Here is a 24,780-nt window from a genome sequence, read left to right on the forward strand (position 1 = left end):
CCTTCTTGAGACTGGTCCTAGATATAAGTAAGTATAGCTTTGTTTTAACCCTTTAAAGGGGGTACTCCGGTCTCAGGTCCGCTCAGCCATTCAGTGAAGGAGGTGGAATCTGAACGGACTTGACACTCACTGAGTGGCTGAGCGGACCTGAGACGTAGCGTCTCAGGCGGCGTCAGACACCAGGAAGCGTCCGGGAACCGGGGACCGGAGTGCCGCGATGCGGGACCCACCGCTGGAACCGGGGAGGTGAGTGGACGTCTTTTTCCTCAGCCATCAAAAAAGTGCCCCCCGCCGGAGTACCCCTTTAAAGGGGTTGTCCGTCGATAAAAAATTATTCACAGAATAACACACATTACAAAGTTATACAACTTTGTAATGTATGTTATGTCTGTGAATGGCCCCCTTCCCCGTGTTTCCCCCCACCCACGCTAGACCCGGAAGTGTGGTGCATTATACTCACCGCATATCGTGTCGTCCACGGTCTCCGATCCTCAGCAGTGACGTCTTCTTCGGGAGACCGGCGGATCTTCCCGAGTGCCGGCCGCCCTCTGCAGCGTCATCCGAAGCTCAGCCGCGATTGGCTGAGCATAACTGTGCTCAGCCAATCGCGGCTGAGCAGCTGATGACGTGGCCGCGTCATCAGCCGCTCAGCCGCGATTGGCTGAGCACAGTTATGCTCAGCCAATCGTGGCTGAGCTTCGGATGACGCTGCAGAGGGCGGCCGGCACTCGGGAAGATCCGCCGGCCTCCCGAAGAAGACGTCACTGCTGAGGATCGGAGACCGTGGTCGGCACGTGACAGGTAATGTATAGCGCACCACACTTCCGGGTACACGGGTGGGGTTGGTGGGACACGGGGAAGGGGGCCATTCACAGACATAACATACATTACAAAGTTGTATAACTTTGTAATGTGTGTTATTCTGTGAATAATTTTTTATCGACGGACAACCCCTTTAAGGATGGGGCCAATTTTCGTTTTTGTGTTTTAGTTTTTTTCCTCCTTGTGTTTAAAAGGCCATAGCACTTGCATTTTTACACCTAGAAACCCACATGACCCCTTATTTTTTGCGTCACTAATTGTACTTTGCAATACCAGGCTGAATTTTTGCATAAAGTACACTGCGAAACCAGATTTCAAAAGTGTGGTGAAATTGAAAAAAAAAACTGCATTTCTTTTATTTGGGGGGGTATTTGTTTTTACGCTATTCACCCTGGGGTAAAACTGACTTGTTATTCATGTTCCTCAAGTCGTTATGATTACAACGATATATAACATGTATAACTTATATTGTATCTGATGGCCTGTAAAAAATTCAAACCATTGTTAACAAATATACGTTCCTTATAATCGCTCCATTCCCAGGCTTATAGCGCTTTTATCCTTTGGTCTATGGGGCTGTGTGAGGTGTCATTTTTTGCGCCATGATGTTTACTTTCTATCGGTATCTTGATTGCGCATATACGACTTTTTGATCGCTTTTTATTACATTTTTTTCTGGATTTGATGTGACCAAAAATGTGCAATTTTGCACTTTGTTTTTTTTTTGCGCTTACGCCGTTTACCGTGCGAGATCAGGAATGTGATTAATTAATAGTTTGGGCGATTACGCACGCGGCGATAGCAAACATGTTTATTTATTTACTTTTATTTAAAACCTGGGAAAAGGGGGGTGATTCAAACTTTTATTAGGGGAGGTTTTTTTTTATTACTAATAACAACACTTTTTTTTTTTTTTTTTTTTTACACATATACTAGAAGCCCCCCTGGGGGACTTCTAGTATATATACTTTGATCTCTCATTGAGATCTTTGCTTTATACTTATACAGCAAAGATCAATGAGATCGGCACTAGTTTGCTTTCGGCTGCTGCAGCCGAAAACAAACGAGTTCCGAGCCGGGATCAGCGACATCTTGGAGCGATCTCCCCCTCTAGACACCAGGGAACGGCTGCATCCGGTAATCGGAGGCAGCTGTCAACTCTGACAGCTGCCTCCTATTACCTGGTTAGCGGGCACAGCGATCAGACCATGCCTGCTAATAGCCGCGGTCCCGGGCTATACATGGCACCCGGGATCGCGGCGGTTCAGAGCGGGGTTGCCGCGCGGCTAAGAGGTGAAAGTGTCACTGTCGTGAAATTTTTATTTTTTTTGCAGAAATCAATAGTCCAGGCGATTTTAAGAAACTTTGTAATTGGGTTTATTAGCCGAAAAAAAAATGCATTTTTATCATGAAAAGCAGTTTGAAGCTCTCCCCCCTGTCTTCATTGTTCTCCTATGGAGAGCGCTAAATAATAGACCAAAACAGGACAACAAAGAGTTAATCTACAAATACCTCACCCTTTATCTCCTCTGACAGTCACCACTGACCTCTCTGAGCTCTGGTCACCCAGCTCCATGCCTGTAATCCTCTGTTATCAGCTTTCTGCTGTCGGCTAACTCCCTCCTTCCTCCTCCCCCCTCCCCCTAGAACAGACTGGGTATGTCTGATGCAACATGTCACAATTTCCTGATTTTTTGCAGTGAATGGAAAAGAGGAGGGGGGGGACCTGGGAAAAGGCTTTTTGAGTGCAGATAATGGCATATTTGGCTGATAAACCCAATTACAAAGTTTCTTAAAATCGCCTGGACTATTGATTTCTGCAAAAAAACTAAACAAAAAAAACAAAAAACGACAGTGACTCTTTAAGGAAAGATAATGACACAAATCTGAGAATGTGTTTGATATGATTATTGTTCACTTCTCAGACACCTTGGTGATATTGTTTTAGACAAGAAATCATGACAGTCATATGTTGGTGTCTGCCAGATCCAATGCTTCCTCCAAGGTTACTATTCTTAGACAGAGAAAAAAAGAAAAAATTGGTCAGCTCTCCTAGAACACCGTTCACACTGGGCAGGAGCACGTTGTCATGGCTGAAATTGCAAACACACAAAAACACAGAAAAATGCAACAGCTCACCGCAACAGCAAGATACAGACCCACCACAGTCATGAAAATAGTTAAAAGAAGCCCCCCCCCCCCAACTGCCAAAAAAAAGTTCACCTTATCGTGGTGAGGCAGTTTACGCTGTTTGCAAATAGTAACCAAGAGACTCATTATTTTTGTGGGAATTTTTTTTGGTAGTTGGGGGGGCTGCTTTTAACTATTTTCATGACTGTGGTGGGTCTGTATCTTGCTGTTGCGGTGAGCTGTTGCATTTTTCAGTGTTTTTGTGTGTTTACTATTCTTAGAGTTACAGTATACAGTGTGGACACAGTATTTTCTGATTACTGCTTCTCTATGAGTACAATAAAGTATTCTAACACTACGGTATTAGCAGAACCAAGTTTCTTTTAGGATACATACACACACGCCGTATACGCAGCAGATATGCAGCAGATTTGATGGTGCAGATTTGATGCTGTGTTCAGTTGTTTAGATTTAATCTGCTGCGTATCCGCTGCGTATCTGCTGCGTATCGCAGCAGAAAATATGCTGCGTATACCAGTGATTTTCAATCTTTTCTGAGCCGCGGCACACTTTTTATACTTAAAAAATCCTGGGGCACACCACCAACCAAAATGGCACAAAATGACACTAAAACGGTACATATTATACATATAGTTGATAATAAAGATTCTAAATGTATTTATACCTGGGCCTGTTTTCTTCTCTCCCCCGTGCTTCTCTCCACCAAACTTCTCTCCCCTGTTTCTCCCCCATCCCCAGGTTTCTCTCCCCCATTGTTTTCTCCTGTTTCACAGGGGCACCATAGTTTGGGGAACTTTCCCCGCGGCACACCCGACCATGTGTCGCGGCACACTAGTGTGCCACGGCACACTGGTTGAAAATCACTGGCGTATACGGTGTGTGTGTGTTTGTACCCTTAGAGCTTTATTTGACTCTGTTTGCTACCTTGTTCTTGATCAGGAAGCTGGAAAATCTGTTACAAAGTCAATTTGCAGTTTGCTAAAGACAACACAATCACATTATAATACAGAGGCTGCTTCCTCCTACTCCCCAGACATAAGAAAAACAACTGAACCTCTGACATATTATAACATATAAATTTTATTATTAAAATTGCAAAAGAATAACAAAATAATGAATAAATACACAATGAACCATGGCTGACAAGAAATATTAAAAATGACAAACATACAATGAGGGGGCTGCTGCAGATGGACACAAGTAGATAAATTAATAAATAAATAAGTAAATGGTAGACTAAAGTGCTAAATACAGTACCAAGAAAGCTATAGGTAAATAGTATATACTAAGCAAGCCAAAGGAGTGCAATAAACAATTCATAAATTACAGCTGATAAAAGAAAATACTAAAGTGTCCTACCATAAATAATAAGGGTCAAAGTGTCCACCGGCGGCCCCCACCCCAACGCACGTTTCGGCGTAGCCTTTTTCAAGCCTTGAAAAAGGCTACGCCGAAACGTGCGTTGGGGTGGGGGCCGCCGGTGGACACTTTGACCCTTATTATTTATGGTAGGACACTTTAGTATTTTCTTTTATCAGCTGTAATTTATGAATTGTTTATTGCACTCCTTTGGCTTGCTTAGTATATACTATTTACCTATAGCTTTCTTGGTACTGTATTTAGCACTTTAGTCTACCATTTACTTATTTATTTATTAATTTATCTACTTGTGTCCATCTGCAGCAGCCCCCTCATTGTATGTTTGTCGTTTTTAATATTTCTTGTCAGCCATGGTTCATTGTGTATTTATTCATTATTTTGTTATTCTTTTGCAATTTTAATAATAAAATTTATATGTTATAATATGTCAGAGGTTCAGTTGTTTTTCTATTGGTATTTAGCTTGCTACTAGAACCCGAAGTTCTTAAACCTTACATTTATCCCCCATACATTAGAGTAGTACAGGTAGTGTCTTGTATGGTGGAGCTCTACAGACTTTATATATGTGTTATTCCCCAGACATAAGGTGTTGAGTCACCCTCGATGTTCCTGTTGCTGACATTGTTGCAGAATAATGACACTGCTTGCACCCAGTGTAATGTTCAGTTCACTGCCAGGAGATTGTGATGTGAAATCACAAATATATTAGAATGTTGTACAAATTTAAGAAGGGAAATAATTTTCATTATACAATAAATGTTATTAACCCTTTCATGACCACTGGTCATTGATTCAAAGCCCAGGTCGTCTTGGACTTCAAGTTATGAGATCATAAGGATCCCATAACCTAAAGTCCCTAGCTCTACCCCCTGCCGCTGTTAGAATTTGTAACAGCGGCAGGGGAGAGAGGGGAGGGGACGAAACTTGTGGCCGTGCACCGGCCTTACCTCCCTCCCCTGCCGGCCACTGTAGCCAGGACACTGGGAGCCTGCGGCTTAAGGTGTTTATGGCTACCATCGGGGCTCTGCGATCACATCACAGAGCCCAGTTGGTTACCAGAGAATTCTCCCTCTCTAGAGGGAGAATTCTCTGTCTGAAGCCCTAAAGATGCTGACCACAGTATCTATGGGGTTGTCAGCACTGAAGTTTTGGGCTCTGGCTATCACCCACAGCCAAGACCCGCCGCAGATGACACAGGCACAGTTTCTGCATCCTGCATCGTAAATTAACGTCACAGCATCATCGGGCATAGACTGCAGCAATGTTAATTTACTGTGCATCGGCAGGAGGGTGTTAACATACAAAGGGAAAACGTTTCCAATTTTATTTTATGCTATTTTATTCTTGAAGGATGTCTAAAAAAGAAAAAAAAAGATGTCTTCAGCATTTCCATTACTCTTATAATAAAATGGGCATCTTATTTAGAGCAATTAACACTATCAAATGTATTTCTGTTTGCAGAATTCCCCAATGCAATTGTCCTGAAGGACGAAGGGCACGCATAGATGATAGTTAATAGGCACTCAGCAGGAATTAGCAAATAGACTTTACAGGAAAGCAGGATCAGGTGGCATGTATTCAAAACCACAAGATCTAAAATCTGAAATGTTTATCTAGATGCTAGAAGCGAGAATGGGCACACTGCATGATCGCAGTAAAGTACAAGGAATTGGAAGAAGCAATCATTCTCACAGATACTGACAATTATGACATGTTACTTCTTTTTGTCTGTAAGGGGAAAAATACATTTCCATTGAATCAATGGTAAAAGCATAAGACTTTTTATTTAAAAAAATGTTTACATTTTTTTTCACATTTAATATCAACGTGTGCAGAAATACCTGAACTAATAAAACAGAACGTTATTAATACCAAAGAGAGAGTGCCTTAAAAAGGAAAACAAAATGAATCCAGAATTGTTTAATTCTTTTCCACGTCACATTCTGGGCCTTAGTGCCAAAGTAATTTTTATTTTCCATGGTCCCCTCCCAAGCGGGGTAACATTTCTATTTTTCCATCGACATAGCCATATGAGGGCTTATTTGTAAAAGTTGTACTTTTCATCACAATACATTGACTTTTTCATTCATTTAATTCATTTTGTAATACATATGACGTTTTGCTTGTTTCTTTTAGCTTTTTTTGGGGGGAGGCTTTGACAAAGTACAGCAATCATAGCATTTTTTTTAATTTTTATTTTGTACACCATTTACTATGTGTGATAAAAAATTAAATAAAGTTACTGTTTAATAACCAATACCTAATATGTGTATTTTTTATGTTTTATTTAGAATAGGGAAGGTAAAGGGAAAAGGTATTGTTTGTAGTTATAGTATAGTTTTTGTTTGTTTTTTACTTTTTTCATGTCCCCCAAGGGGACAGTGGTCATTAGATCACTACTATAATACACTGAACTAGTCCTCTAGTGCAGTGTATTACAGTCTGCTTACAGGCAATGTACTCAGCCGTACTGCAGACACGGGTACTTAGGCATCCATAGAAGCCGTGGGGGCCATCACAATGCCCTTGGCTGCTATGGAGGCCAACTGGTATCAGAGACCTTGACATCAAGATGCCGATAGGTAAGGACACTGCACAATGCTCTTAACATTTGACAGCATGTAAAGGGTTGATCTACAAGGAATAGTGGATCATACTGACAGCCGAGCTCCCGCAATCCCTGTACTGCCTTATTCTACGCATAGTACAAAGGTGGCGTAGTACAATAAGGACCCTTAATGAACACAGCAAAAAAGACATATCTGTGGTCATTAAGAGGTTATAATTGATCATTTCACAACCCAGAAAAAAATGGAATAAGTGATCAAAAAGTACCATCTACCCCAAAATGGGACAGATAAAACTACAGATCAGAGGAGAAAAAAATGTAATTATTTAATGCAGTATAACTGGTCCTGCAAACATATCCTCATACGACTGGGAAAATAAAAATGCCATGGCTCTGAGAAAGTGAGGACATAAAATTGAAACACAAAACAAAAACTAATGTGGTCCATAAGGGGTTAATGTCTCACTTATTGGCCCCACCTACCCCCAAAATATAGGGCTGTTTACTTTGTTTTAATGGGACTTTGAAGCTTGCTATCACAGAATAATATTAGCATGAGTTTAGGCTATGCGTTAAATAAATGGAATGTGTATGTAAAGCAAACACCTTTATATCATTATATGCTCGTAGAGCCATGAGCACTATTATAAAGCAAGGTCTCAAAGGATTTCACTTGGAGTATTAGTGACATCATCGTTACTAGTAACCATAATAACTCCTTCTCCTTTGCTTTACAAGAATTTTAAAGGGATTTATTACAAGGATTGGCACGCCTAGTTAGCACTCCAGCTCAGTCAATAGATGAGACCAGAGTCAAATCAATGACCTTGAATCACTAAATGACAACAATTACTGTCGCCATAACTGATGGGGTAAGCATTTACTGTACCTCCAAGAAACAATATATAGTCTGCTATAAATGGCTAGAGACCAATAACAATGACTCACTTTATAAAATTAGAAATTTCAGCAACCTGTCACATTTCTCCAGACACATCCGCGAATAGCTGTGTTATTTTCCCACAGTCAAAGGAGACGAGACAAAATCATTTTCTCTCACAACATAAAGAACAGCAAAACAAATCAGTAATCCATCGATCAAATGTAACATAAGACACCAGCTTAAACTTCAAAAATATCAATGGTATCATTTTACATAAAATGAATTTTATACTTAAAGGGGTAGTCCACCAAAAAATGTTTTCTTTTAAATCAACTGCTACCATGAAGTGCCAGAGATTTGTAATTTACTTCTATTAAAAAATCTCAAGCCTTCCAGTACTTATCAGCTGCTGTATGCCCAACAGGAAGTTGTATTATTTCCAGTCTGGAGAGCAAGAGATGTTTTCTATGGGGATTTGTTCCTGCTTTGGACAGTTCCTGACATGGACAGAGGAGGCAACAGAGAGCACTGGGTCAGACGGGAAAGAAAACACCACTTCCTGCTGGACACACAGCAGCTAATAAGTACTGGAAGACTTAAGATTTTTTAATAGAAGTGAATTACAAATCTCTGGCACTTTATGGCACCAGTTGATTTGAAAGAAAAATTTTTTTGGTGGACTACCCCTTTAAAACTCTTCTGTGTGAAGCATTAACACCATGTTTTCTCTTTATATTACATGCCAAAATGTGTGCCACAAAACCAATGCTATGAGCGTCCCATGCATCCTTTTTGTGTAAAATTTAGGACACAGATTAGCCCATTTAATAGAAACATAGAAGATTGTTGCAGCAAAAGTCCACCTGGTTCATCTAGTCTGCCCTTTTAGTATTTCCTTTCTTATTATCTTAGGATAGATATATGTGTATCCCAGGCACGAAAAAAGAAGAAAAAAATCTGCTCACCCATGAGCCCCTTATGATTACTGGTGGTGTTTCCCAGGTGTGAAGCACGTGGAGAGATGCAGGCTGCCACCCAGTGAGTCCAAGTTGAAACGAAAAGGGGATCCACAGCTTCTTAAAATGTGAAAAATCTTAAAGTCATCATAAAACGTAGAAAAACAGTAAAAAAACACAGGTCTACGCATTTCGGGAGTAAACCCTTGATTACAGCCTTGATTGTCGCGAGCAAGGGTTTACTACCGAAACGCATAGGCCTGCTTTTTTTTACAGTTTTTTCTACGTTTTATGCTGATTTAAATAAAGATTTTTTCACATTTTAAGAAGCTGTGGATTCCCTTTTCGTTATCCCAGGCAGGTTTACATTCAGTTATTGTAGATTTACCAACTACATCTGTTGGAAATTTGTTCCAAGTATCTGCTAGTTTTTCATTGAAGTAATATGTTGCTTCTGATCTTTCCCCAAGTAACCTCTCACTGTGTCGTCTTGTTCTTGAGTCTTCCAAAAACACTTCCCTCTTGAACCTTATTTAGTCCTTTAACATATTTAAAGGTTTCGATCATGTCCCCTCTTTCTCTTCTTTCCTGCAGAATATACAGATTCAAATCCTTACGCCTTTCCTGATGTTTTACGCCAGACACCCTCCACCATTTTTGCAGCACATCTTTGGACCCATTGTATTTTATTAATATCTTTTGGAAGATGAGGTCTCCAGAACTGGAAACAGTATTCCAGATGTGGTCTCCCGAGAGCTCTATACAGCAGGATCACAATCTCCTTCTTCCTACTGGTTATACCTCTAGCTATACAGCCTAGCATTTGATTTGCTTTCCCTACCGCCTGGTTGCACTGGTGACTCAGAAATCACTACTCCTAAATCCTTCTCTTCTAAAGTCTTTGACAACACAAAACTGCCGATATGATACTTGGATAGAGGATTCCTCCCCCCGAATGCATTATTTTACATTTAGAAACACTAAACTGCAGTTTCCAATGTTTGGACCACTTATGTAGCAACGCTAAATAATTTTCCATATCAACCCTGTTGCACACTTTTGTGTCATCAGCAAACAGACAAACCTTCCCTACCAAACCTTCTTCTATGTCACATACAAACATATTAAAAGAATAGGACCCAGAACAGACTCTTGTGGCCACCACTTGTAACCAGTCTCTGCTCGGAATATACACTATTACCAACAACCCTCTGATATCTATCCTTCAGCCAACAACAAATCCACTGAACTATCCAGGGATAAAGTCCAATTTTCTAAAAGGAACAGGGCTAATCTGAATATATAATTATTTTAATCTGCGTATACTGTATTATTTAGATTTATTTCTGCCTAAAATGAAGACAAAACACTACCCTAAAGGGAGAAATCTCCACCATGAAAGCTGACGGTGTCCTGGTCAGTGGTATAGTAATACAGTTTTTGGACCCTTTCACTTTTTACACACACTCTTATGTTGTGTTGTTGCAATTGTTAAAAACAAAGTCTGGAATGGATATAAAAAGAGGATAAATGGCAATCTTTCCTTTATGACTAGTCCTCCATTTATGTAGTCACACTACATGCTGCTGCAGGTCCCGGTAGCAGATTAACAAGTGATATTTTGAAATTTCCACCCCGCTGAAAACTGCCAGGCACAGTGTCGGAGAGCAGTTTGCAGCAAATATAAGGTACTGGGGCTGATTCACGCTCCACCAGGGACTTAGTGGTTTCCATTAGGGACATTCACAGTGTTGTTCGTGCTACTCCTAGGTTTGTCTTGGTTGTGTGCTTAGGGTCATTTTCTTGTTGAAGGTGAACCTTTCGCCCAATCTGAGGTACAGAGAACGCCAGAACAGGCTTTCATTATACTCATCTATACTTTGCTTCCAGCTTTCCTACCCTGACCATTCTCCTTGTCCCAGCTGCTGAAGAACACCCCAAAACATGATGCTGCCACCACCATGGTCCAGTGCTGCAGTCCTGGTTGCCTTCTGGAAGTTTCTTCTATGTGCATAAAAGATCTTGAGACTAGTCAGAATGACCATTGGGTTCTTAGTCACCTCTATTACCAAAGCCCTTCTCCCCTGCTGCAAATATTAGTTTGCCCCAAGTGAGCAGTGATACAACAGGCAAGTGTATATAATGATTAGCTGCAGTTAGAAGACTCCCCGGAGTCACAATGTCTATAGAATATGCAGTATATTTCTACGAGATGCCGCTTTACACTGCCTGTAAGAACTGACAGTGAGAAACATATTCCTAGGAGACAGACTGTAGCTGTATCTCATAGGAATACACCGATACTCAATAGTGTGTTAGGGGACAGAAGTTCTATGTCACTGATCTATCAATTGCAGCACTTAGATAAGACCCACACCTAATGCAATGTGATGCAACTCTACCCACTTAGTATATGCAAAACCAAAAAGAAAAAAGACCAAAAAAGACATTAGGAAAGCCATATCAAAGAGGAAGACAGAATCAAGATGGCAGACAATCATTAACCCCTTCCCGCATCAGAACGTAACTGTACGTCCTGAAGCAGGAGGGTCGGTTCAAAGGGGGGGTGGGAGCGTGGCCCGCTCTGAATCGTCACGATCCCGGGTGCTATACGTAGCCCGGGGCCGCAGCTATTAGCAGGCCCGGTCCGATTGCAACGTCCACTAATTATTAATTTAAATGCAGCTGTCAAAACTGAATGTATATCCCCTTTTCCCTGGTGTCTACTGTGGGGATCTCGGGAGATCCCTTCTACTGAGCCAGCCAGGGCTCAGCGTCGCACTGGCGCTGATCCCGGCTCGGCAATCTGTAGATCTGGTTTGCTACAGACCAGACTAATAAACCAATGATCTGATTGATCATTGTATTAAGTATACTGCAGTGATCTCTATGGGAGATCACTGCAATAATACTAAAAGTCCCCCAGGGGGACAAAAAGTTGCACTATACAGTAATAAATAAAAGTGCTTTTACTAATAAAATATCCCCTCCCTAATAAAAGTTTGAATCACCCCCCTTTTCCCATTTTATAAATAAAAAAAATAAATAAACAAACATGTTTGCTATCGCCGCGTGCGTAATCGCCCAAACTATTAAATTATTACATTCCTGATCTCGCACGGTAAACAGCTTAAGCGCAAAAAAAACGCCAAAGTGCAAAATTGTGCATTTTTTGTCACATCAAATCCAGAAAAATAAAATAAAATAAAAAGTGATCAAAAAGTCGCATATAAGCAAGCATGGTACCAATAGAAAGAACCGATCATGGCGCCAAAAATTACACTTCACACAGCCCCATAGACCAAAGGATAAAAGCGTTATAAGGATGGGAATAGAGCAATTTTAAACACATTTAGGTTATTTTTTTTAAAGGTTTTAATTTTTTAAAAGCAGATAAAATAAAAGTCATACAAGTAACATATTGTTGTAATTGAACCAACTTGAGGAACATATATAATATGTCAGTTTTACCATAGGGCGAATGGCTTAAGCACGAAACCCACCAAAATGAAAACAAATTCCTTTTTTTTCCCAATTTCGCTGCGCATATAATTTTTTTCTGGTTTCACAGCATACTTTATGGAAAAATTAAGTCTGCCTTTGTAAAGTACAATTAGTAGTGCAACAAAAAAGGGCTCATGTGGGTCTGTAGGTGAAAAAATGCAAGTGCTATGGCCTTTTAAGCACAAGGAGGAAAAAACGAAAACGCAAAAATGAACATTAGCCCCGTCCTGAAGGGGTTAAATGGCATAACAACTAAAATACTTATCTGAAAGAGCACATTTTCCACCAATAATAGCCTATGTTGCACTATGTAAGCAAAAGAAAAAAGTCAAGGTGCTTCTTTAACTAATCTGCTAACTGGTGTCCATATATTGTATCAAGACATAAAGATCTTATAGTGGGGTGTGCCCCACTCATGACAAACCTCTATTAGCTAGAGTAGAAAGTGTCTACACAGCCACAGTCTTGGATGTCCTTACATTACCCAGACTAAAATCGATCTGAATGATAGCCATGTACTACTACATAACAATGCTAGAACTTTATAAACTGAATGGAAGTCAGGTCTTTAATAGACGTTTGGCTTATTACTTGCTCTTAGTAGAGACAAATCAATAAAAATATCAATATAAAGCAGATAATGATAGCGATGCATGCATTATAAATGAATAAATGCCTAAAATAGAGTAATGAGGTTAAATGTATAATAGTTATTATTTATATGACCTGTCTCAGTCTATCCAGAGATACAGCTTTCTAGTTTATAAGCCTGGATGCAAATTGGTAGAGGGCACAGTGGTAGCATCCAGTTTCTTAAAGGGGTTATCCGGAGAGGGAAAAGTTTTTATGTACTGTTGCAATTATCTAGAAAACAATAAAGAAGCTATACTTTTTAATAAATTGTTAATTTATAAATTTTTCCATATAAACAAAGAATACAGCAAATATTGGTCAGAAAAGTAACAATCAACAGCGGTGGTAAGCATATACACGCCCATGTAGAACCAAAGTCCAAAATATCGTAACCCGGGCATGGAAGGTAGATGAAATGATGTTGGACATCAAAGGGTATAACATAGGACATTGTTTAGCTACAAATCTAAGTTCCCCATATAGGGAGTCATAATTCCCGAGTAACCAAGCGTAGCTCAAAAGTAACAGTGAATTTAACAACATAAAACACACAACACCGAACACCACAGACCTACAACAACAATACAGGAACATTAGGGAAGAGATTGGGTAACAGGCATAGGAGTGGTTACTGTGGCACGGAACAGCTCATAATAAGCGTCCCACGAGGACCATATTTTATTGAAAGACTCTACATGATCTTCATTGGAAGCAGGTAAGTACTCACACCTCCGGACCTCCTGCACCCTATTGATAAGCTCTAACGCCGAGGGAATAAGAACCTGCTTTAAATATTTAGCAATTAGGCATTTAGCCGCTGTCAAAGAATCTATACTTAACCTCTTAAGGAGTACGGCATACGTTCAGTGGGGGGCCGCACCACGACCCCGCTCTGATCTGAACTGTCGCGATCCCGACTGCTATCTGCAGCACGGGACCGCGGTTATTAGCGGGAGAGGGACGATCGCTGCTCCCGCTAATTAAGACCGTTAGATGCAGCTGTCAAACATGACAGCTGCATCTAACTGTCTTAAATGCAGACTATCCCTGGTGTCTAGTGGCGAGATTCCCCCCGTGCGATCGCATCATTTAATCTCATCAAGCCAGGCCTCAGCGTCGGAATGACGCTGATCCTGGCTCGATATTCTATTTGAATGGTCTGCAGTAGGCCGATGGGAGATCAGTGTAGTTGTATTAGAAATCCCCCAGGGGGACTTCTAATTACTGTGTAAATGTAAAAAAAAAAAAAAAGGATTTTTATTTAAAGCCCCCTTCCCTAAAGTTTGAATCACCCCCCTTTTCCCATTTTATAATTAAAAAGAAATAAGTAAACATATTTTGTATCACCGCGTGTGTAATCGCGCGAACTATTAATTTATCACATTCCTGATCTCGCACGGTAAACGGCGTAAGCGCAAAGACCCGCCAAAGTGCAAAAATTTTGCATTTTTGGTCGCATGAAATCCAGAAAGATTGTAATAAAAAGCGATCAAAAAGTCGCATATACGCAATCAAGGTACCAATAGAAAGAACACATCATGGCACAAAAAAATGACACCTCACACAGCCCCAAAGACCAAAGGATAAAAGAATTATAAGGCTGGGAATAGAGCAATTTTAAAAGGCTATGGCCTTTTAAACACAAGGAGGAAAACGAAAACGCAAAAACGAAAATTGGCTCCGTCCTTAAGAGGTTAATAGATTAGCGCAACTCAACAGACTCGAATCCGTTCGAACCCGGAGGTCTTGGCACTTGATTACCAGTGGCTGAAGAACTGCAGGAGGTGAGAGAACTGAGGCGTGAGAGGTTAACTGCAGGTGTAGGGGCATACAGGGTTAACTGCAGACAGTGGAGAGTTGGAGGGGGCACAGCAGAGGGCATTTTCCTGTCTCAGGATGCACAGCAGAGAGCATTATTATTATGGGGACACAGCAGGGGGCATTATTACTATATGGAGGGAACAGCTGAGGGAATTATTACTATATGGAGGGAACAGCAAAGGGCATTAATACTTTAGGGGTACAGCAGGGGCATTATTACTATATGGAGGGAACAGCTGAGGGCATTATTACTATGGGGACACAGCATGGGGCATTATTACTATATGGAGGGAACAGCAGGGGGCATTATTACTATCCAGAGGGAACAGCCAAGGGCATTGTTACTATAGGAGCACAGCAGGGTGCATTATTACTATATGTAGGGAACAGCTGAGGGCATTATTACTATATGAAGGGAACAGCTGAGGGCTGGTCCTGGTGGTCTGGGCTGGATAGAAAGAAAAAGGGAACGTGAAGGTCTCAGATCACAGAAGATGTCACCTGGGAGTCACTGACTGAGGCTGTTTGTAGACTGGTAATTTGTAGGGGTACTCCAAAGGTGAAGAAGGTTGGGTAATCTTGAGCACGCTCTGGTTCATCCAAACCCAGTTGTTCGCCATGATTGGTTTTGGATCATGGTTTAGTGTCTCCAGATTCACTCGTCTCTACAAAGTACTATATTTTCAAGTGTATAAGATGCCGAAGACTTTTCCAGTTAAAATATAAAGTTCGGGATATACTCACAGTATAAAACTACCCCTCTTCCAACGCACACTAAATAAAAATTAATAGAAAATATCAGACAGCAGCGAGAGCTGAGAGGCAGAGAAGGAGGTGCCAGGAGGTGCATTAATACCGGTAGGGTACAAGGCCGGGCCAGATGGGTGAAAGGGCCACTCTACCGTATCTCTTTTCCATATCCTGTATGCCTGCAGCTTGCTCTGTCCTTCATATGGTCGGCGAGTACAGAGGGGATGTGGCCATTTTTGAGCTCCCCCACCGTAAGCAGCAACCACAGATTTTCCAGTCCGGTTCTGAGGTTTTTCAGCACCGGCCCTATAAGACGACACCTTGCGTATAAGACGACACCTGGCGGATAAGACGACACCTGGTGTATAAGACGACACATGATTTTTTAGAAGAATTTCCTGGGTTAAAAAGTAGTCTTATACGCAGGAAAATACAACACGTTACTTGGTTTTATTAGGGCCCTATTCCACGGGACGATTATCGTTAAGATTGTCGTTAAATTGTTGGAATCTAAACAATAATTGTTCGTTTGAATAGCAGTTAACGATTAACGACCGCACGAGAAATCGATCGTTTAATAAGACCTGGACCTATTTTTATCGTTGCTCGTTCGCAAATCGTTCGCATTGAATAAGAAGTTGTTCGGTCGTTCGCAGTAGTGACAAACACAATAGCAAAGACAAGACGACCGCAAGAACGATCATAAGTAACGACTATCGTTCCATGTAAATGGGTGAACGATTTCAGGTCTTTCGTAATAGCGGTCGTCTGTATCGTTTATCATTAATGATTATGCGAACGATAATCGTCCCGTGGAATAGGGCCCTTAGTTTTCATTGCGCAGCCCACACTGTATATATAAGATGAGGCAGCCAGGAGCATGGAGCTACTCCGCTTCTCCTGTCCATGGCGGAAATGGCTCCCAGTATATCCGGCGGCGGCAGCGCTCCCCGTCTAGTCCATGCCTAACAACCGGGATGCTTCTACCACCTCCGTCCTCCTTTCCGCTTCTTTCCGTTACCATAGCAACAACACACCCAGCTTCAACGTCAACAACTTCCGCCTTACCACGGCACCATCGTCATTGGGCAGCGCCGTCCAGGCCCCGCCCAGTTTCCGTGGGATCCTCGGCTCCTCGCCCAGTTCCTTCCGTGTGATGACATCACTTAGTAACCACCAATGAGTGCAAAGCTTCTCCAGAGGCCCCGCCTACCGACCTCTGTCACTCGCAGTCCAGGAAGCGTCCGGCTTCTCGTAGCTACGCTACCGCCTCGGTCTCCCGGGAGTCATGGCGGCGAGTCAGCAGTGGGTGTTGGTGGAGATGGTGCAGGCCTTCTATGAGGTGAGTGGCTTCAGGTAACGGCTCAGGCGCCCAGCCCGAGGACGGAAGGCCACTAGGTCCAAGTGTCACCCGCTCCCGTCATTCCGCACGCGTCCCCGGATCCGAGGCGCCCGAGTAACTTCCGTGTCAGGTGTGGAGCGGCGGGTGACGGCAGGCAGTGCCCTGTGCGGGCTCCACCCTCAGCAGGCATGGCAGTGTTATATGGAGGGGGCAGCACATGTGTCATGGTATCAGGGTGAGGGCTGTATACCTATATTATATACTGTATACAGGGGTGGGGGCTGTATACTTATATACTGTATACAGGGGTGAGGGCTGTATACTTATATACTGTATACAGGGGTGGGGGCTGTATCCCTATATTATATACTGTATACAGGGGTGGGGGCTATATACCTATATTATATACTGTATACAGGGGTGGGGGCTGTATACTTATATACTGTATACAGGGGTGGGGGCTGTATACTTATATACTGTATACAGGGGTGGGGGCTGTATCCCTATATTATATACTGTATACAGGGGTGGGGGCTGTATACCTATAATATATACTGTATACAGGGGTGAGGGCTGTATCCCTATATTATATACTGTATACAGGGGTGGGGGCTGTATACTTATATACTGTATACAGGGGTGGGGGCTGTATACCTATAATATATACTGTATACAGGGGTGAGGGCTTTTTACCTATATTATATACTGTATACAGGGGTGGGGGCTGTATACTTATATACTGTATACAGGGGTGGGGTGGGGGTCTGTGTCCATATATTATATACTGTATACAGGGGTGAGGGCTGTATCCCTATATTATATACTGTATACATGGGTGGGGGCTGTATACCTATATTATATACTGTATACAGGGGTGGGGGCTGTATACTTATATACTGTATACAGGAGGGCTATATACCTATATTATATACTGTATACAGGGGTGGGGGCTGTATACTTATATACTGTATACAGGGGTGGGGGCTGTATCCCTATATTATATACTGTATACAGGGGTGAGGGCTGTATACCTATATTATATACTGTATACAGGGGTGGGGGCTGTATACCTATAATATATACTGTATACAGGGGTGAGGGCTGTATCCCTATATTATATACTGTATACAGGGGTGGGGGCTGTATACTTATATACTGTATACAGGGGTGGGGGCTGTATACCTATAATATATACTGTATACAGGGGTGAGGGCTTTTTACCTATATTATATACTGTATACAGGGGTGGGGGCTGTATACTTATATACTGTATACAGGGGTGGGGTGGGGGGCTGTGTCCATATATTATATACTGTATACAGGGGTGAGGGCTGTATCCCTATATTATATACTGTATACATGGGTGGGGGCTGTATACCTATATTATATACTGTATACAGGGGTGGGGGCTGTATACTTATATACTGTATACAGGAGGGCTATATACCTATATTATATACTGTATACAGGGGTGGGGGCTGTATACTTATATACTGTATACAGGGGTGAGGGCTGTATCCCTATATTATATACTGTATACAGGGGTGAGGGCTGTATCCCTATATTATATACTGTATACAGGGGTGAGGGCTGTATCCCTATATTATATACTGTATACAGGGGTGGGGGCTATATACCTATATTATATACTGTATACAGGGGTGGGGGCTGTATACTTATATACTGTATACAGGGGTGGGGTGGGGGGCTGTGTCCATATATTATATACTGTATACAGGGGTGGGGGCTGTATACTTATATACTGTATACAGGAGGGCTATATACCTATATTATATACTGTATACAGGGGTGGGGGCTGTATACTTATATACTGTATACAGGGGTGAGGGCTGTATCCCTATATTATATACTGTATACAGGGGTGAGGGCTGTATCCCTATATTATATACTGTATACAGGGGTGAGGGCTGTATCCCTATATTATATACTGTATACAGGGGTGGGGGCTATATACCTATATTATATACTGTATACAGGGGTGGGGGCTGTATACTTATATACTGTATACAGGGGTGGGGGGGCTGTGTCCATATATTATATACTGTATACAGGGGTGAGGGCTGTATCCCTATATTATATACTGTATACAGGGGTGAGGGCTGTATCCCTATATTATATACTGTATACAAGGGTGGGGGCTATATACCTATATTATATACTGTATACAGGGGTGGGGGCTGTATACTTATATACTGTATACAGGGGTGGGGGGGGGGCTGTGTCCATATATTATATACTGTATACAGGGGTGAGGGCTGTATCCCTATATTATATACTGTATACAGGGGTGAGGGCTGTATCCCTATATTATATACTGTATACAGGGGTGAGGGCTGTATCCCTATATTATATACTGTATACAGGGGTGGGGGCTGTATCCCTATCTTATATACTGTATACAGGGGTGAGGGCTGTATCCCTATATTATATACTGTATACAGGGGTGGGGGCTGTATACCTATATTATATACTGTATACAGGGGTGGGGGCTGTATACTTATATACTGTATACAGGGGTGAGGGCTGTATCCCTATATTATATACTGTATACAGGAGGGCTATATACCTATATTATATACTGTATACAGGGGTGGGGGCTGTATACTTATATACTGTATACAGGGGTGAGGGCTGTATCCCTATCTTATATACTGTATACAGGGGTGAGGGCTGTATCCCTATATTATATACTGTATACAGGGGTGGGGGCTGTATACCTATATTATATACTGTATACAGGGGTGGGGGCTGTATACTTATATACTGTATACAGGGGTGAGGGCTGTATCCCTATATTATATACTGTATACAAGGGTGAGGGCTGTATCCCTATATTATATACTGTATACAAGGGTGGGGGCTATATACCTATATTATATACTGTATACAGGGGTGGGGGCTGTATACTTATATACTGTATACAGGGGTGGGGGGGGGCTGTGTCCATATATTATATACTGTATACAGGGGTGAGGGCTGTATCCCTATATTATATACTGTATACAGGGGTGAGGGCTGTATCCCTATATTATATACTGTATACAGGGGTGAGGGCTGTATCCCTATATTATATACTGTATACAGGGGTGGGGGCTGTATCCCTATATTATATACTGTATACAGGGGTGGGGGCTATATACCTATATTATATACTCTATACAGGGGTGGGGGCTGTATACTTATATACTGTATACAGGGGTGGGGGGGGGCTGTGTCCATATATTATATACTGTATACAGGGGTGAGGGCTGTATCCCTATATTATATACTGTTCAGGGAAGAAACAGAGTGCTGCACCTCACACCTATGGCTGATACTAGTGCTGCTAGGCTAAATAAAAAACACATCAGAATTTTGTGTATGAATTGATCAAGCCATACTGCCCCATGTACCTCGTGCCGGTATCTGATACACATGGGTCCCTACACTAAGTCCACACCGTGCCAGTCAGTGGCCACCAACCCCGCAGGCGTGCACAGTCAGGGAACGGGGGCCATGGGACGGCCCTGCGACCCCCATGCCACAGGACCAGACCCAAAAACACCCCACCAGAACCCGGCCAGCACCGCCGGCGGAGAAGGTCGCCCCCAAGCAGCACAAGTCTGGATAAGGAATTACACTCACCATAGCTGCAGCAAACAGAATGGGAAAAAAATCTCCAGTTCGTGTTTCACAGTTCTCCCTCTCTGAACAGCTAGCACTCCTTTATAAGACCCACATGACCAAAATTAGCAGGATATGTCTGTGCTCACATGTCTGGACCCTATGTCTTCCCCATTCTGTGAGAGCAGCAATGGTAAGTGTAATACCATATCCATACTTGTGTCGTTTGGGGGCAGCCTTCCCCGCCGGTGGTGCTGGCTGGGTTTTGGTGGGGCTTTTTGGGTCTGGTCCTGTGACATTGGGGTTGCAGGGCCGTTCCATGGCCTCCCTTCCCTGCATGTGCACGCTTTGCGGGGTTGGCGGTCGCTGACCGACACGGTGTGGAGTTAGCGTAGGGACCCGTGTGGACCAGAGGACCTGCGCGGTGGTACACGGGGCAATATGGCTTGATCAATTCATATACAGACACTCTGGTGTTGATTTTTAATATAGGCCTAGCGGCATTAGTATCAGCCATAGATGGGATGTGCAGCGGTTCCATTCTCTCCAGTTCGTGTTCCTATATTATATACTGTATACAGGAGTGGGGGCTGTGTCCATATATTATATACTGTATACAGGGGTGGGGGCTATATACCTATATTATATACTGTATACAGGGGTGGGGGGGGGTGGTGTCCATATATTATATACTGTATACAAGGGTAGGGGCTGTGTCCATATATTATATACTGTATACAGGGGTGGGGGCTGTGTCCATATATTATATACTGTATACAGGGGTGGTGGCTGTGTCCATATATTATATACTGTATACAGGGATGGGGGGGCTGTGTCCATATATTATATACTGTATACAGGGGTGGGGGGGGGCTGTGTCCATATATTATATACTGTATACAGGGGTGGGGGGGGGGCTGTGTCCATATATTATATACTCTATACAGGGGTGGGGGGCTGTGTCCATATATTATATACTGTATACAGGGGTGGGGGCTGTGTCCATATATTATATACTGTATACAGGGGTGGGGGCTGTATACTTACATACTGTATACAGGGCTGGGGGCTGTATCCCTATATTATATACTGTATAGAGGGGTGGGGGCTGTATCCCTATATTATATACTGTATACAGGGGTGGGGAGCTGTATACCTATATTATATATTGTATACAGGGGTGGGGAGCTGTATACCTATATTATATACTGTATACAGGGGTGAGGGCTGTATACTTATATAATATACTGTATACAGGGGTGGGGGCTGTATCCCTATATAATATACTGTATACAGGGGTGGGGGCTGTATCCCTATATTATATACTGTATACAGGGGTGGGGGGGGGGCTGTGTCCATATATTATATACTGTATACAGGGGTGGGGGCTGTGTCCATATATACTGTATAGAGGGGTGGGGGCTGTATACTTATATACTGTATACAGGGCTGGGGGCTGTATCCCTATATTATATACTGTATAGAGGGGTGGGGGTGGGGGGCTGTATCCCTATATAATATACTGTATACAGGGGTGGGGGCTGTATACTTATATACTGTATACAGGGCTGGGGGCTGTATCCCTATATTATATACTGTATAGAGGGGTGGGGGGGGCTGTATCCCTATATTATATACTGTATACAGGGGTGAGGGCTGTGTCCCATTATTATATACTGTATACAGGGGTGGGGGCTGTATCCCTATATTATATACTGTGTAAAGGGGTGGGGGCTGTATCCCTATATAATATACTGTGTACAGGGGTGGGGGCTGTATCCCTATACTATATACTATATACAGGGGTGGGGCTGTATCCCTATATTATATACTGTATACAGGGGTGGGGGCTGTATCCCTATATTATATACTGTATAGAGGGGTGGGGGCTGTATCCCTATATTATATACTGTATACAGGGGTGGGGGTTGTAACCCTATATTATATACTGTATACACGGGTGGGAGCTGTATCCCTATATTATATACTGTATACAGGGGTGGGGCCTGTATACTTATATACTGTATACAGGGGTGGGGGCTGTATACTTATACTGTATACAGGGGTGGGGGCTGTATCCCTATATTATATACTGTATACAGGGTTGGGGGCTGTATCCCTATATTATATACTGTATACAGGGTTGGGGGCTGTATCCCTATATTATATACTGTATACAGGGGTGGGGGCTGTATCCCTATATTATATACTGTATACAGGGTGGGGGCTGTATCCCTATATAATATACTGTATACAGGGGTGGGGCCTGTATTCCTATATTATATACTGTATACAGGGGTGGGGGCTGTATCCCTATATTATATACTGTATATAGGGGTGGGGGCTGTATCCCTATATCATATACTGTATACAGGGGTGGGGGCTATATACCTATATTATATACTGTATACAGGGGTGGGGGCTGTATCCCTATATTATATACTGTATGCTGGGGTGGGGGCTGTATCCCTATATTATATACTGTATAGAGGGCTGATCCACAGGAAGCCCCAGTCATCCAGCGGTCATGGTGGTCACTGATGTGGCTGAGCCAGTGCTTCCTGTATGTCAGATCCAAGGCAGAAAGTCTTGCTCAGCTGGGATCGGTGCCTTCAAGATGGGGGATTGGGTAGAGGAGTAGCCCAGCATGAACCCGGACACATTGGGGGATCGGGTAGAGGAGTAGCCCGGACACTTTGGGGGGATCAGGTAGAGGAGTAGCCCGGACACATTGGGGGGATCAGGTAGAGGAGTAGCCCGGCATGAACCCGGACACATTGGGGGATCGGGTAGAGGAGTAGCCCGGACACATTGGGGGATCGGGTAGAGGAGTAGCCCGGACACATTGGGGGATCGGGTAGAGGAGTAGCCCGGACACATTGGGGGATCGGGTAGAGGAGTAGCCCGGACACATTGGGGGATCGGGTAGAGGAGTAGCCCGGACACATTGGGGGATCGGGTAGAGGAGTAGCCCGGACACATTGGGGGATCGGGTAGAGGAGTAGCCCGGACACATTGGGGGATTGGGTAGAGGAGAAGCCCAGTATGAGCGGGTAGTGTTTGTTTGCTCTTCTGAATCCCATGCCTAGTCCAGGGGTCTAGCTGTCTCTTAGTTCCGGTGTTTGGGTAAAAAGCATCCTTATTCAGGTAGTGTCACACAGCGCTGTGTCAAAGGGGTGTGCCTGCGGCGTCTCTCCTCCTCCCTGGATCTTCTGTCTCCCTAGCGCAGGCCCCGGGAGACAGAGAGGCACCCCCCCCCCAGACCAGGCAAGAAGGAAGAGAAGAGCTAACAAATGGTCCTGGGGAGTTGGGGGGCAGTGTTTGGGTGATCTTCAGGGGTCTCAATAAGTCTTCAACAAAATCCACAGCCCTCTCAGAGCATACGGCAGTCACATGATTTTATTTTTTTTTGTCAGTCACATGATTTGTCCCATTCACTAACTAAGTGTGACGGAAATGATTAGCATAGCATATAATGGTTAGCAGTGTGAGGCTGTAGTCCGGCCTGGGCCTAATGGGAACCATCAGAAATCGTTCTATATTGATTGAACTTCCTCATGATGAGTCATTAGTTCCAGTTGCTAAATCTGCCATTGATTATTGATCTGCGGATCAAAGCCGCATTCCCACACTGGCAGCTGCGGTGACCGCTGGATCTCGCCACCAATACCTGTAGTATTACTAGTAGAATACTGGCTCCTTAGCCACATTGAGTGGGCATGGTATCATCTATGTGCGGCAGCCATAGCGAGACAGCCTACATATTTATATTTGTATATTTTTGTGTAATTGACAAAAATAAATGTTCTTCAGCGGCAATTAAAAAATAAAGTCATTTTTATGTGTATTTTAACAGGGCTGCAGAATTCTCGTCACCCTTTTGCTGTCCAGGCATGATGGGAATTGTAGTTTTGCAGCAGCTGGTGGGTTGCAGGTTGTTTACCACTACTGTGTCACTGTCATTTGCAAAAACGTTTGAAATGTCCCAGAGCCAGACCCCCCAGCGCTCACCAGGGGATGAGTACGCTTGCTTGACCACCATTGTCTCATCAGGATTTCCTGATGAGAAAAAAAAATAGGACATTGTGGGAGATGTATTTTTGCCAACTGGATGGTCACAGCTTGCAGAACTACAACTCCTGTCATGCCCGGCTGTGAGGCCATGATGAGAGTTGTACTTCTGCAGTCTGTGGCCACCCAGGTTGCAGGTCATGATGGGAGTTGTACTTCTGCAACCTGGATGGCCACAGGCTACAGAAGTACAACTCCCATCATGGCCTGTCAGCGTGCATGATGGGAGTTGTACTTCTGCAACCTTGATGGCCACAGGCTGCAGAAGTACAAC

General features: G+C 43.1%; 1 protein-coding gene across 1 annotated transcript in view; it reads left to right on the forward strand.

The window, feature by feature from the left end:
- Positions 1-16,542: 16,542 nt before the first annotated feature.
- The window catches only part of SPTLC1 (serine palmitoyltransferase long chain base subunit 1), a 50,639-nt gene continuing 42,401 nt past the window's right edge, over positions 16,543-24,780 (forward strand). The window contains exon 1 of the mRNA XM_069961676.1: positions 16,543-16,811. Coding sequence (XP_069817777.1) covers positions 16,758-16,811 — 54 coding nt within the window. The 5' untranslated portion in view covers positions 16,543-16,757. The remainder of the gene's footprint in view (positions 16,812-24,780) is intronic.

This window comes from Dendropsophus ebraccatus, chromosome 3 (assembly GCF_027789765.1).
Source record: "Dendropsophus ebraccatus isolate aDenEbr1 chromosome 3, aDenEbr1.pat, whole genome shotgun sequence".
Taxonomy (NCBI): Eukaryota; Metazoa; Chordata; class Amphibia; order Anura; family Hylidae; genus Dendropsophus; species Dendropsophus ebraccatus.